This window comes from Peromyscus leucopus, chromosome X (genome assembly GCF_004664715.2).
Source record: "Peromyscus leucopus breed LL Stock chromosome X, UCI_PerLeu_2.1, whole genome shotgun sequence".
NCBI classification, from domain to species: Eukaryota; Metazoa; Chordata; class Mammalia; order Rodentia; family Cricetidae; genus Peromyscus; species Peromyscus leucopus.
Window position 1 is genome coordinate 92,351,008 of NC_051083.1, and position 16,493 is coordinate 92,367,500.

Below are 16,493 nucleotides of genomic sequence, written 5' to 3' on the forward strand. Positions count from 1 at the left end.
TGTGCGAGATTCTAGAACTTTGGATAAGAAAGATGGTTAAATGTTCTAAGCAGAGCTTAATAAGCCATTCTAGTAGAAGCCTGAATGAAGCCCACAGAGTGAAATGTTGTGTTCTGAGTGTGAAATGTCCCCTATAGTCTCACACATTTAAACACTTGGGTCCTGGTTGGTGGCATTGTTTGGGGCTGCAAGTATGTAACTTTTAGGATGTGGAGCTTTGCTAGAGGAAGTGCATCACTTCCAGTTTGCTCTCTCAGCTTCCGATTTAATGAAATGTGATCAGTAACTTTCCCACTCTGGTCACCTGCTGCTATATCTTCCTTGTCATTATGGACTTCTCTTTTGTCACCATAAGTCAAAATAACTTTTTTAAAGTTGTTTCTGGCCATGGTATTTTGTGACATCAAGAGAAAGGTAACAGCCGGGCGGTGGTGGCGCACGCCTTTAATCCCAGCACTTGGGAGGCAGAGGCAGGCGGATCTCTGTGAGTTCGAGGCCAGCCTGGGCTACCAAGTGAGTTCCAGGAAAGGCGCAAAGCTACACAGAGAAACCCTGTCTCAAAAAACCAAAAAAAAAAAAAAAAAGAGAAAGGTAACTAATAACACACACACACACACAAGCATGTACGTGCACACATACATGCCTACTGTATCCATTTAGCATTGCTAATATAGACATGTTTAGAGCTAACTGCTTGGTATTGGATAACATATCAAGAGGCCCATCCTTTGAGGAAACTGATCCTCCCTTCCCCAACAGCCATTGACTGTAGTTCTTCATCTAGGGATGAGGCCTTGTAAAAGTTTTCCCATCCATGTTGGCATGCCTGATAACCGTTATCATTATGCAGGTATGTTAGGCAGTCATACTGTTGAAGTTTCATGGGTGTGTAGCATCCCTATCATGTCTATAAGACATTATGCAGCAGCAGACATACTGGTCGTCTGGTTCTTAGAATCTTTCCACCCCCTCTTTCCACAATGTTCACTGACTCTTAGGGATAGGAGTTGTGTTATAGATGTATCTGCTAGGTTGAGTAGCCCATATTCACTTATTATCTGCATATTGATACCTTGTGGATTTCTGTAATCATCTCCATATTTGCTAAAAGGAGCATCTTTGATAAGGGGATAAAGCTACACTTACTTGTGTATATAAGGACAAGTATTATCATACAGTTCAAAATTATATTGCTTTGATGGCAATGGTAGTGGTTGGTTCTCTAGGGTCTATGACCTCTCTAGCTAGGAAAATTAGCTAGGTTTACAATATCTGGCATGAATTCCCTCCCAGTGAGTGGGCCTTAAATATAATTAAACAGTTGTTGATTACTTCAAAGCTAAAAGTGACACTATTGCATCACTACCAGCCTGGTCATTGGTGTGATTCATAGGTTTTACAACTGAATAGAACTATTGATTGTTTTTTTTCCCTTGACAGCTTGCATAGCACCTCAGATACTATGAGATCCAGTCCTAGGGGAGAAGGTTTCCAGGTCAGTTCCAGCTCAATTCTTCTAAGTCCTGTGTCTTAAATGTGCAGTATCTTCAGCAATAAGGTCTTACGTCGAAGTTCTAAGAGGCAACCAAGGGCAGCATCAATAGCCTATGTTGTTTGAGGGGTGTCTTGCATTTTCACTATATTTCATAGGATTTGGTGAGGTTATAACAGCATGGATATTATTACCATTTACATTTTACACATAAGGAAAAGAAGTGTTAGAGTTTTTGTACTTTGCCAAAGATCACAAAGTAGTGTAAGTAACAGAACCAATATTGTAATCTAACTACAGTGAAATGAAATATCAAGTCAAGAATGAACTTTTTTCTGTACCATAAGTCATTATCCTTCTCTGTTTCCAATTCCTTATCCATGAAGCCAAAGTAAGTATTATAGAAAAGATATTCAAGCCTCCCTGGAAATATGTCTAATAAGAAAAGATTAAAAAGTGATAAACATATTTCTAAGCATATTTATTTATTTTAATATGGAAGCACATATACATAGTATTTATACACCCATTGCTATTTTCCTATTAGTGAAATATTGGAATAGACAGAATTTGGTTACTACAAAATTAACTCTCACTGTGATATCTGGACTCTAAATTCTAATATGGATGCTTGAATACATGATGTTGAGAATAAATCTACTTTGGTGGGTAAAGATAGAATAGCATATGTAGGCAGTGGAAGTTTTAGGGACACAAATGTATTTTATTGAGGAATACAGACAAAAAGATAGGTTAAGCAGGAAATTTCCATGAGATCAAGTGGGGCAGATATGCAATATTTGGAAAGAATCTGAAAAAATAATGAATAGAGTATACAGTGCAAATGAATTGTCCCCCCATTAATACTTTATGAATTAAAACAGGGAGACCTGCTAGCGAGCATGTGGTTTGCGTGAGGAAATTCATTTTTCTCCATTCTTTTGTTGAATGCATGTTAGGTAACAAACACTACATCCCTAGATAAAAGCATTCAATCTTTGGCTAGACAGTGTAGTGAAAGAAGCTTTATTAGCACTAGCAGTAGCTATAATTACAGACTCATTTTCAATAGGTAGAAAGAGCAGACATTATTGTGAAACTCATATACAAGCCAAAGCATTTGCATGTTCATTGATCATGCTATTGGAATACTGTAATATGAAGACTTGACCTGTATTACAGCTATTGTCCTGATGATATATCCAAAGGCATTTGTAATCTCAGTCAAATTTTCTAGATTTAGCTAATTGATGAGTAGCTTTACAAAGACTTACTAACACTGATGCTTCCTCTAGTCTTAAATAACAATCATTCATTGACTATCTATGTGTTTGGTCACAGGATTAGCCACTTCCACAGCCAATGTAGTCCAGAAGAGGTCCACTTTTATGCCTTGCACAAAAGACATAAAGTCTAAGCCCACAGCAAGCACATCAAGCTATGTTAAATGTTTATTTCCCATTATAATATGTACGCACTCAATGGCCTCTTCCCCAATTACTCTTTTGCTGGGTTAACAACCTTCCCTAAAAAGAGAATGCTTCTGGTCCTTTTCTCCAAAATCATAAGTAAGAATGTTCTATCAAATCGGATAATAGGGTGAAGAGGAGCTACTTCTGCCTGATCCAGAGACACAGCTTCAGGAGCAGTTCCTTCTTTGGTTCCCTCTTCTCCAATGTGCAGCACAGCCTTGTGGAAAGCCTGTGAGAGAAGAACACACACTGAAGGGCCCCTGAAAAGTGGCAACAGTCTTTGGGGTGTGTGAGAAGTACAAAAAGAAATACAATGTATTATGTTGATGGTACTTGAATATGAATATTACATTGACGAGTGTAGTTAATGAATTTCTGTGATTTTAGGACTGCTTGTTTGGGTAGCATCTCATTCTCCATCACCTTCCATCTCTAGAAGTTATCTCTTTGGTGCCTTTCTCACATCCTCTAGCACTGTGTCTCACGAGTCACTTCTGATCAATAAGACTTTCCGTTGCGTTAGTCATCTTAGAACATGAGGGTTAGGGATGGAAATTACATTTATTTTTTATGTATTTTGGTGTTTGGCCTGCATGTGTGTTTTTGCATCAGACCAAATTTCATGGGACTAAAGTCACTGAACAGTTGTGAGCTGCAATTTTATGTTGGTGATGGAAATTGAACCTGAATCTTCTGGAAGAGCAAACAGTGCTCATATCTACAGAGCCATCACTCCAGACCCAGAAATAATTTCTAAAATGACTTATTTTAAGAAACAAGAATGTCTCTCATATAATAGTGACCTAACAGAATCACATTGTCAATGTAGACATGAGATTCCTGTATTGACTAAATGATATGGGTGAATTAATTGACTCTCAATGTTCTCTCCAGCTCATACAGTAAAAAACATCCACCAACTTACATAGGAAAGTTTTAGACCATTGTCTTCCGTGATTCCAGGAAAGTCAGCACCTTCAGCAAAGGCATCCCTCATGCCCATCTTCTGAAGTGTACTTCCAAGGTCATATGTGGCAGAAATGGAAAACTTTGGAACAAACAACTCAACCCATCTGGGTGGAATAAGGAAAGGGAGACATGACAGTCACCACACTAATCACACTTAAGATCTCAAGATCTCTCTCTCTCTCTCTCTCTCTCTCTCTCTCTCTCTCTCTCTCTCTCTCTCTCTCTCCCTCCATCCCTCCCTCTCTCCCTCCCTCCCTCCTTCTCTTCCTCCCTCTCTCCTCGGCTACTCCTCTGAACATTGACAACCATTAACATGGTACCATAACCACAGAAGGTATTGTTGTAGAAGTGGTCTCAGACTCAGAAAATGTTGGGCTGCAACATATGGTGCCCTGACCCTTTGTTATCAGAAAAAAATGTATCTCTGTGGTACTGAGCAAGGACAGGGGTCTAATGGCATGAAGATCAAAGGGTAGTGCACAGGGGTTTTCATGGTGTTCTATCTTGAAGCTCTAGCTAAGAATGACCGCCAACTCTGTGCCAACATCAATTCTTACCCATCTCAAAGCTTTATTTGGTCCTTAAAAAGGTATCAGCATCCTAGCATACTCACTTTGGGGAGCTTTATGGGAATTTCTAATTTGACAAATGTCTCCTTGGCATTTTTTCAATATGCTTAGAGGAAATACTGTGGAAAGTATCCAGAAAAGTGTCAGGCACACTGTACTGGACATACTCTAAACATCATTATACTACTGCCAAGTGCTTCTGGGTAATTTTCCTACCTCTAGGTTTCTTCTGAATGTAGCCTCACCTCCATTACTGATAGGCCCACCCACAGCCCCTCATACCCTCTAAATTGTTTACCCTTTCTGCAGTAAGTGGTTCCACTTCTTCAGTGTCTTAGATGACATGGCTGCCTCCACCCACTCCACATGTCCCTCCTTTGGAAGGACAAAAAGTGCCAGAGCATTCTCACTATAGTCCATTTGAAGTACTGTGCAATTCAGCTCTACATCCACAAAATGATAGTATTCTTCTAGCTGGTGCATCATGGGCACTTGTACTGTGGTGGTCTTGTCCACTGAGAAGTTGGAACTCGCTTCTGTTTTAGATACATGAAAAGGATTTGCCCACTGGGCTTAAAACAAGAAAGAGGAGAGATGTTTCTTTGAAACCATTAGTCATTCATCTAATAATTAAGACTGTATAATGTCAACCAGTTTTCCAAGTGATTATAAATAAGTGACTCACTAAAGATCAGCAAAACAAAGTCAGCTGACATGATCAATCAACTACCACGTGGCAAAAACAAAAGTCCCCTCCAATTCCGCTTGACTTCACAGTCTATTTTTAGAAACACTATACTTTCTACACCCATCAGAAATGGTATCTCCTTCCATGCAAAGGTATATGAGTGCCAAGAAAAATGAGTGAAATGAGATAACAAAGTGTTCTGCCATTTTAATCATATATAGGTATATGGCTTATGTAAAAAATCACTCATCCAAACATGAAAGACAGGTTCTATAAAACCAAGAGGAATCATCTGGGCACTGTGCTTTCAGAAATCACTATAAGCTCTAGCTTTAGAGCTAGATAGCCTTGCTGGAAAAGTTAGCATTGAAAATTATCAATGGTATATATTTGTATACTTGTAGCATAATCACACATAGTAGGTACTTAACATATATTAAAAGTTATTTATGCAAGGTATCCCAATGTGCACAGAAGTAGGGACCACATTATGCCTAGATACAAATTCAGTTGACTTGCCAAGCACAGGCTTTTCCCACCTCATTAAATACTTTAGAAACTATAGGTATTTAGCCTGATATGATCAGAACATTCATAACATTTTCAACCGAATCTTTAAAAGTGTTATCTCCCTAAAAATTTCCTGGGCTCATATACAAAGCTGCGTGTCATCCTGGAATGATCCAACACAATGCATAGATAGAGACAATAGTGACAAATCACTGTGGTATGAGGGACACCTACTGATGCCAGTGATAAGAGATCATAAATCCCCCCTAGTTCTCTGTCTTAACACTAGACTGGAAATTGATGTCTTAATGCCTTACCTTTGAAATGAATATAGTTCACCAGAATCATGATAATGTTCAGTCTAAGGTCTTGAATTAAGCCTATAATTTTCCCCTTGCTTTGCTTCTCCACATAACTGTTGATCTCCTGCTGGACTGCAGAAACATTGGAGAAGTCGGTAGGAAAGACTTCAGTTTCATAGAGGGTCTTGACATTATCCAAAAACTTTGCCAGTGGTTTCAGCTGCTGCCCAATGAAAACTGCATTTCCCATTTGCAATTCCAGTTTATTCTTTGGGAAATTCAATGAACAGATCAAATGCTGGAAGCCCTGATGAAATTCTGTCATTGGAGTATCTGTGAGGTTAAACCCCAAAACCTCCAGAATCTGAGTTTGGGTGCTAGAGCCAGATACAAAAGAAAGCATAGCTAAAGCAGCAGATATGCTCACAGGGGAAAAAAAGATGTTCCAATCTGGGCTCTCCACAGAGAACCTACGATACAGCCTGAACGCAAAGTCAGCATTGATAGATGACATCTTATAGAGAGTGGCATTTTGTTGGGGCAAATGACAGGTCATTACTTTGCCTTCAGAGCTGTTATATTGTGCACAATGGATTGTAGCCTGACGCCCAAATACCAAGAAAAACAGATAGAGGTACACTGACATTCTGGAGTGAAGATGATCTACAAAACATGAAGTGAGATAACCATTGGGGGAGTTTAGATAGATGAAATACTTTCTGATCCAGAGAAACATACAAGTCACCCACCTTGATTTATACAGCTAAAGAAAGTATTTGAAGGTGTGTTCAGCAGGGAATAAAGGAGATAAATAGTCTCTCTCTTCTCTAAAGACTAGTGACATGTCTACTTTGGAAAGAGAGCAGGAGAAATGGCTTGCCCAGGTAACAGAAACACAATGTCATGAATTCATTAACATATGATAATAGCACATGAAAATACTGAAACTCATGGAAATGGAATCAATTCCCATTTGAATGAAGGGCAGTTTTATGGGTATGAAGAATCATTAGACACAGCAAGCACTCCCTCTGTTTATGTCACATGTACATTAGAACTTTGGTTTGTGTGTATGTGTGTATTTTAAGTTGGTGTTTTCTTAGGATAACATTTGTGATGTGACCAAATGAGAACAACTCCTCCAAGAAATGACTAGTTGGAATGGAAGAGGAATGGTTCATCGAGTCATGTACAACATGACAAGCCAAAATTCACACACCTGTGGGATGTATGGGAGGCACAAGAATATTTTCAAATGATAGGAAAGTGAGGGTATAACATTCTTGTTTTAGAGACTTCTTTCTTTTAGTACTACCTAAAGAACCATTTCTCACTTCTAACAGAGCTTAACAATCTTATTCTTATAGGTATGCATGCCATTTTATACCAATTAAAGAGGAAGTCCTAAAGTTTTCTAAGCGTGAAATAGTACAAAGAAGCAGGGTGCATGATGTAGAGTCAAAGATATTCATACACCAGTGGTTAGAAAAAAGATCCATGGAATCAGTACAGGGCCTCTTCCTAAGCCTTTCATTTTCTTCATGAGTGGTCTCAACTTAGGTACCAACTGCTGTATTATAAATGTCCTTCTTGTCCATACTCTCTTACTGAATTGTTACTCATCTACCCAGCTGCTATTGGACACATACACCCTGTTTTCCCATTCATACTCAGTCTCCACTGGGAAATCCCAGTTTCCAAATGTAAACACATTCTCTCTCAACTCCCCAACCCCCTTCTTCATTTTCATTCCATAGTCCAATATATTGCACCCCTGTTTATAGACAGACCCATATCAAAGGGCTTGCTTCATTTTTATTCTCCAGTTCTAGTGGCCATGATGACCAATGAATACTTCCTGAATACCACCAAAACTTTTCTTTTCTTTCCATCTCTACTTACAAGTCCCATTGCCTAAGTTTTATCGGCTCCTAGCATGACAGAGGGCCTCCTATCTCCTCCGGCCTTCCTTCATCCACTTCTATATCAAATTTCCATATTTTCACCAGAATACTCTTCCAATCAAAGTTATCAAGGCTGGTTAGAAGGTCAGTTATCAGATGACCACTCTTAGACCTTGCCTCCTGACCACTCTGCAAACTTCAAACTCAGTTATTTGGAACTCTGTCTTGGAAGAAATGTTCAGTGTCCCAAGGAGAAAAATACTTACAGCACATTCCCTTGAAGTCACTTGCATCTCTCAGACAGCAACATCTACCTTTCCATCTTTATAACATGCCCTTGATTGCAAAACTAGAGCATTCTCAGTTACAAATTAACCATGACATGAACATTGTGATGACATTTCCAAAGCTGATGCACAAAACCAAGGCCAAGTGGGAAAAAAAGCTTAAAAAAAATAAGGTTTGTACTCTGGGTAAAACTTTAGATAATACTTTGGCTTCTACATACATCCCTCATTTAAAACAGTTATTATTGCCAATGCCAAACAGTGCCAGAACAGAATGACTTTTGAGAAAAAGATATATACAGACAGAGACTTGTTGAATCTTTTTAATTGGTGCTATAGGATGGTTTATGCATAAGTGGAGAAAATGCTGTCAAATCCTAGACTTTTTAATGCTCAAAGGGAAACTAGTCATGTCTTCTGATCACAAAAGTCCACTACATCCTCCCCTAACCCAAGGACTCCAGAATATGGTACAGAAGGGACCAATAATGTGGAATAAAAACAAACATCTTCTACCTGAGATTAACTGTGTGCTATACACAAAAAGAAGCAGTAGAAGCTGGGCAGTGGTGGCACACATCTCTAATCCCCGCACTCAGGAGGCAGAGGCAGGTAGATCTCTGTGAGTTCGAGGCCAGCCTAGTCTACAAATGAGTTCCAGTACAGCCAGCACTGTTGTTACACAAAGAAACGCAACTCAAAAGACAAAACAAACAAATGAAGGAGAAAAATAATTATATTTCATCAAGAAACTCCAGTTTAGCATTGACTCTGTCAGTTTCTAGGTATAGTGATAGTCGTAACAGTAATTTCTCCTGCTATTTGATCAAGCACATGACACGACCCAAAGCACCTAGCCCCCAAACAGCTACCCTAGGAACTACATTAAGGATCAATGTGGTCAGTCAGCAGCATAGATCACAGACATGCACATGGCATTCAGTGAATCCATGTTGATATCCATGGGCTAGGCTGCCACTGGATACCATATTGGTGTCCATGCCCCATGTTACCCAGGAGGCCATGCTGATGTCTGTGTCTTGTATTGCTGCTGCTACTGCTGCTGCTGCTGTTGCGGGTTATGATGGTGTCCATGGCCTGTGCTGCAGCAGAGGGCTGTTTTGATGTCTGTGATCTGTACTGACACTGGAGACCATGCTGAGGTCCAAGTGGCTCATGCTGATGCTGGAGGTTATATGATTGTCCATAGTCTGTGCTGTGGCCAGAAACCAGGTAGAAATCCATGATCCATGCTCCTGCTGATTATAAAGGGCAAGGGGGCTTCCTTTAGGAAGCCTCTTTTGTAGTGGTATTGATGACTGGAGACTCATAGTTGAGAAAGGCATATAAGGGTTCTGTGAAAACCCCTATCCCCACCCCACTCCACCCCCAACCCACCACCACCACCAAAGTAACAGCCTAGACAGGAATCCACTGAAGAGAATTCTTAAAAATTGTGATAAGGATGCTGAAGTGTAGCTCTCCACAAGTGATGGCTTCTGGCAGGGGTAGAGGTGGGAAAAGACTCCATTTTCTTTCAGGTGCTGGCCACTGGGAGTTTGAGCTTGCTCCAGTGTCTATGTGGGCAACACAAATTGGATTTGTCTTTTTCTTTCTTTTGGGGAGAGCAGCCACAAGGTTGAGGGGGCAGACCTGGGAGGAATGGGAAGTGAGTGTGATGGGGTGCACGTTGTGAAATTCCCAAATAATCAAGACAAATATTATGTTGAAGAAAAAAGGATCAATATGCTAATCAAGGGAGCAGTGGAAGTAACTAGGGCTAGTTCAAGTTAATCCTACATATAGTCTATGGAAGGACTTGAAATCCAAGATAAATTGGACACACTTTAACTAAAGTCCATTGGAAAGACACTGGGGAATTTTTGGAAAGGAGGTAAGTACAGTGTAAGTGACTATACCATGTCACTGTTTCTTTTCAAACAAATATAGTAAAGTCCTACTGTATACAAAACAGCACATTCAGCACTGAGATTTCAAAGGTGAATGCAGAGTATTCATCCCACATCAAAGTGGCCTTTGTGATGTCATGGCATCACTGCCCAAACTCAATAGGTAAGGTGACATCTCACATATAGGATGGTCAATGGCACATATGTTACACAGAAAGTCATGTCTAGATTGAGTCTCTTGACTACCAGTTCAATTCAAACTCAACCCTGATAATAAAACAACATATCGTGTGTTTTCTCAGATGCTATAAGCTCCAGTAAACCCTTGCAGAAGAAACAAAGATAATTAAAAAAATAAAGAAGGAAAAAGAAAAAAAGAAAGAAAGAAAGAATTTTTTCAAACCTGTGCCCTCTGGTGGTATATTTAGACAATGGCACAGGTTCAGGCTTTCAATGAAAATTAAGGGAACCATGTGGGACACACACACACACATATGCTAGGGAAACAGAGGCACAGAGATGAAATTATGAATTCTAAGCCAGTCTAGGTTACATAATGAGATTATGTCTCAATGACAGAAAACAAAAGCAACAAATTAACAAAACAACTAATTCAAGGACACCCCAAGCACTTAGTCCCTCCTGAGGACAGTGGGCAATGGCCTAACACTAAGCCCCACTTCAAAACGTTTCCAGTACCTCTACACTGACATGAGGAAGACCAAGCCTTCAACACAGGAACCCTTAGGGGACACATTGAAATCACCCCAAGACATATAAAAGTATTGACTAGAAGCTGACACATACTGGGAATCCAGAAACTCCATTTCATTGTCTCCATTTCATCAGCAGAAATCAGGTTCTCATCTCACTTAACTGCCCACTCCATCCTGCTGTTCTTTTTTCAGCAAACACTTTCTCTTTAAGATGAAATGGACACCTCTTATAAAGTCATATTTAACATAATTTTAGCATTGTGTTAAGCTTGTCTCAATAGCATCACGATATAGATGTAGAGAAGATAATGGATATGGAATGGTAAAATTAGCAGAGTGGCTTTTCTTCCTGTTATCTAAGTCTTAAAGGCAAGTCAAGAACTGGGTCCTTAAGCAAAGTGAATCAGAACTGTCTTAAAAGTGTTAGCATATTAATTAATTCACTCATATCTAATATGCACGTTATTTTTGATAAATGTTATAATTTATTGCCATACAATATCTTCCAAAATTTATTTTACAAATGTTTAATATTTCTTCAGTTACTTTCTTTTGTAAACGTCCCCCCTGGTTTTACTTGATATTTGTCCTTCCAAATAGTCTAAGAGAAATAATGAGATCTCATTCTGTATGTAGATGTAGAGAAGAAATGAATGTTGGGGTCAAACAACCAGATAAGGCAGATAAGGAAATGTGACCATATGTGGTATATGTTAAGGGCAAGGAGAATATAGAATGAGTAGAAATAGGAGAAGAAAATTAGAGTGCTAGTACCAATACATACCTATATCAATATTACATATTTATTCTACTTTTATTCCTAAATTCACTCATATTTACATAAAATATGTTAATTGTACTTAATTTCTCAGCATGATAACCACTACACAGAGCAGGAATGAGCACCATCCAGAGATAAATGAAAAGGCTACCTTGGTTCATGAAGTTTTCCACAGCAATTTACTATAAACTGAGTTGTATTTAAACAACAGAAATGTATTTCTCAACATCCTCAAGGCTGAGAAAGCCAGATTCACAGTGTTGAAAGATTCTACATCTGCCCTAATTTTGTTTCTTGTTAATATTATAAAATATCCTGACAAAAGAAACTTTAAGGGAGAAAGGGTTTACTCCGTTTACAATTCCAGGTGATAGTCCATCACTACTAGAACGTCAAGGGAAGAGTCTGAAACAGCTAGTCACACCAACAGTAAAGAGCCTCAGGAATGAATGTATATATGCTTATTATTCAGCTCACCCTCTCCGCTCTTATACAGTGTGGGACTCAACCTCAGGGAATGGTGCTGCTTAGAGTGGACTGGGTCTTATCACATCACCTAAATCAATCCAGACAATCCCCTACAGACATGCCCACAGCCTTTTCCAGGTGCTACTGTATTTGATAAAGTTGACATCTAAAACTAAGCATCTCAGAATGCTTTTAGGTTCATAGATGGTACCTTCTACCTATGTCTTCATGATATAAGTGATCAAGGAATAACTCAAGGCCTCTTTTGGGAGGTTACTAATCCCATCCACGACAGCTATGTTACCATAACCTCATCCTATCCTTAGGAAGCCCTCTTTTAATACTATCATCTCAAGTAGTAGGGTTTCTTTTGTAAAAACAATTTGTGTGTTTGTGTACCAGTTTGTGTTCATGTAAGTGACAGTACATTTGCATGTGCCTGTTTAAGACAAGAAGACAATCTTGGGTGTAGTTCCTCAGGCTCCTTCCATCCACTTTGCTTTTGGAGACAAGGTCTCTCACTGGATCCCACTGATTAGAGTCTCCTGGCTGGCCAGTGAGCCCTGGGCAATCCATCTGTCTTTGCCCTCATGACCCCTGCACTGAAATTACAAACATATACCACCATTGCCCGGCTTTTTTTACATTGCTTCTATGAATCTAAGTCAGGTTCTCATGCTTGTGCATTAAGCATTTGACTTGAAGCCCCAAGGTGTAGGATTTGAACTTGAGATCTGAAAAGAACACAAACACTCAGACCAAAGCAGGGACTTGGTATCCTCCTTTGTAAAAAAAAAAAAAAAAAAAAGTGTTTTGAGTTACACGTGGCAAAGCAGCATTGTGAGATGTAGAAGGATGCTTTTGCTCTTTTCATTACTCAGAAGTGAAATATGAACACATTAACAACTAAGGTGGCCAGTTGTTCTGGGAAGTTTGTACAGTGCTGTACTGGTTGGTTTCTGTCAACTTGACACACATCTCGACATATGTGGGAAGAGGGATTCTTGATTGATAAAATGCCTCTATCAGATTAGCCTCTGTAGATAATTTTCTTGATCATTGATTTATGCGGGAGGACCAAGATCACTGTGAGCAGTACTGGCTAGTGTTCCTGGATTGCATAAGAAAGCAGGCTGAGGAAGCCATGGGGGGGCACTATTTCATTGTCTCTACTTTGGTTTCTGCCTCCAGGTTTCCAGCTTGAGTTTCTTCCCTGACTTCCCTCAGGTCTATAAACTCTAAGGTGGAATAAACTGCTTTCTCCCAAAGTTGCTTTTGGTCATGGTGATTCATCATATAAATAAAAACCCTAATTAAGACAAATGTAAGTTTGCTAAAACCAAATACATGTCCCAGACAGCTTTTCTTTGAAGGATGATGTAAGTCTGGAATCCTCTTTGCTATATGATGTTTCACCATGCTGTCAATGGTAGTAGCCACCTTCATGCCTCTAGCTACAACTGTCCTCTGCCTTCTGATTCTTTCCTTTCTGTTCCAGGTTTAAGAAGTTGTGACAGGACTAACACTGCTCTTCCCAAAGGTCCCATTTACTTAGACATTGAATCTGTATGCCTAGGAAGGTACAAAGGCTCTGTGAGACAGTGGTGCCATCCTGTTTTCAAGTCCTGTAGCATGAATCTTAAAAGGTCTTATTAATTAAAACAAATCTGAAGCCAGCTATTGGGGTGAATGCTGGAAGATCAGAGAAGCCAAACAAGCCACAGCTACCTCACCTCGCCAATTCCTCAGCTGATCCTATTTCTTCAGACTGGAAGCCTCTGAGTCCTTATCCAAATGAATCTCAGCTGAACTGTTGCTCCAAAGCCTGAATGCTTAACCAGCCAAATGCTTCTAGTTTCTGGTCTTCATGCCTTATATATCTTTTTGCTTTCTGCCATCAATCCCTGGGATTAAAGGTGTGAGTCACCATGATTGGCTGTTTCCAATGTGGCCTTGAACTCACAGAGATCCAGAGGTATTTCTGCCTCTGGAATGCTAGGATTAAAGGTGTGTGCTACCACTGCCTATCCTCTATGTTTAATATTGTGGCTGTCCTGTTCTCTGACCCCAGATAAGTTTATTAGCTTGCACAATATTTTGGGGAACACAATACCACCACAAAGTCCCATTTTCCCTTACATGTCCCTCTTTCTGACCCCATGTCCTGCAAGTTGAGGCTCACACTGCGCTCTAGAATAAGCCAAAGTACCCAAATCATTGTCCTGCTTCTCTACAGTAGTGTGTAGTCAAATGTCTACTGAAAATCCCTTCTTTCAGAGAGCAAGTTTCTTAGTCTCCACAGAAGCTGCTTAGAAAAGAAGGACCACTTTCCCTAATAAATATTGTATATGGGAAAATGGATTCCTCCAAAACCAAATTAGAGATTTTTCTCTGGAGGCCTAAGAAACTAATAATCAGTGGCCTCACACAAATACAACATTGAGATAAAAGCATTAGAGGTTTAATACACCTAAAATCCAAAATCTGACATTCTTCAAAGTTCAAAAAAATCCAACATAATACCACAAGCAGAAATTTCATAATTGTGCTTATATGAAAGGTCAATGTCAAAATGGAGGTGTACAAAAATATTGTAGAAAATTACATACAGGAAATGCATATAAAGGGCATATAATATAAGGAAATTTCATTTTTAGACCTGAGTCCCATTGCCAAGATATACCATTATGTACACACAAATTTATCAAAGTCTAAAAGAACTAAAAAACAAAATACATTTTTAGCATCTAGGATAAGGGATACTTAACCTGTTGATTTATGCATGTGTAGCACACCACAAGGCAAAATGTGCTTTTGTTACCTTAAATGATTCTCAACGCAATCTTATGGAGCAATGAGGGAACCAATTTATTAATTTAGTAAATTATAAAACTACTCTCTCAGAATGACAACATACCAAAAGTCACATCAGAGAGCTCAGGATCAAACCACATTTACATCTCAGAATGAGGTGATTGTGATCCAGTTTTGTTGTGAGACAGAACTTCTCTACATTCCCTTTCACATTTAAGCCAAAGGAGTGAGGACCTCTGTGCTCTCATGTTAAGGTGGGACCAGACGCAAAATTTAAAAGCATTGCAACCTCTGTTTAAAGTTATGAAAGAGATCTATTGATATTATTTTTCTGAAATCTGGGATTTCTGAAGCTGTTTGTAATGGTAAAATGTTTTTCTAAATCTAATATGATACACAAAATATTGTTTTTTTTTAAAAAAATTTTGATGTAACCTCTGATGTCTCTATAATCTTGAGAAATATTTTAAATCAGGTCATGGCTTAGGAAGGGCTAATTGACAAATCATAGTCTTATTTTGTTTACTGAGAAACTGTTAGCCAAATTTCTACTCAGAAGCATGTCACCAGGACCAGTGACCAAGGGACAAGTGTTGAGAAAAGAAAATAGCTTTAATGAAGATGGTAGAAACTTGAAAGGGAAAGAAAATTGGTCTCAATTCCTCCTTTTCCAAGCTCTTAGAGAAGTACTAGATAGTTTGTACATAAATCAGTATAGAAACAACATGCAGAAAACCAGCATCTTCCAGATGCCTTGAGTTGGGCAGTCTGGAGTTTTATAGTGATCAAGCGATGATAGAATCTAAATGACAGTTTATTTTTAACTAGAAGTAAAGCACTTCTACTGTGCAGAGTAAAGGTCACATTCTCTCAGAATGAGTCAAAAAAAGGAATAAACTGAGGTGGAGTTATTGATAATAGCATAGTTGCTTTTCAAAATATTATTCATATGTACTCTTTGGAGGTTTTGTGTAATTTGAGAAGTATTCATTAAATAACTTATGCTTCTGTTTATTTATTGATTTTTTTATTGTTAGTGATGATGATGGATTGGTTTCTTTTTCTTTCTATTTTTTTTTTTACCTCTGGCTTGCTTGCAGTGTGTTACGTAGGCCAGGCTGGGCTCAAACTCAACAGAGATTCATCTACCTCTGCCTCCCAAGTGCTGGAATTAAAGGCTACATGCTGCATGACTTCCAGCTTTGCTTTTTTTAAAGCTTTTCTTCAACCTATTCAAAATTCATATATTTCAACTTTACATGCTTTTAAAATAAATATGCTTAGTAACACTAAAATATTCAAACAATTTCCATCTCTTTTTTCTGAGAGGTTTATAAAACTATTAAGATCTGGTTTCTATACTATTTTTAATGGTTCTGTCCCTGTTGACATGAGTCTTCCCTGGGTTGGAATCAGAAGGGTAAACATTATAGTGTACCATGCCTCGAAGTACCAGCATGTTATAACACTTTACTTCTTCTGGCAATGGTGAAATTTATCAAATACGCAGGGTATCAGTGAATCTAAAGTTAGCCCAGAAACCTAAAGTCTCAAGAGACAGGTGACTAAGATAATCCACTGGATAAGGACATAGGTCATTCATTGGACACA

The 16,493-nt window shown here is 38.9% G+C and overlaps 1 protein-coding gene across 2 annotated transcripts; it reads right to left on the bottom strand.

Moving 5' to 3' along the window:
* Window positions 1-1,958: 1,958 nt before the first annotated feature.
* Window positions 1,959-8,237, bottom strand: Serpina7 (serpin family A member 7). 2 transcript variants are annotated; one of them, XM_037199181.1, is made up of 5 exons: window positions 8,173-8,237; window positions 6,018-6,665; window positions 4,801-5,038; window positions 3,890-4,037; window positions 1,959-3,193 (listed from the first exon to the last, which is right to left on the bottom strand). In XM_037199181.1, the coding sequence occupies exons 1-5, from the start codon at window positions 8,177-8,179 to the stop codon at window positions 2,990-2,992; spliced, it is 1,245 nt and encodes a 414-aa protein (XP_037055076.1). In that variant the 5' UTR covers window positions 8,180-8,237; the 3' UTR covers window positions 1,959-2,989. The 2 variants fall into 2 exon arrangements, with proteins under 2 accessions (XP_037055076.1, XP_028750493.2); XM_028894660.2 differs by having other exon boundaries at window positions 4,801-5,074.
* Window positions 8,238-16,493: the final 8,256 nt, after the last annotated feature.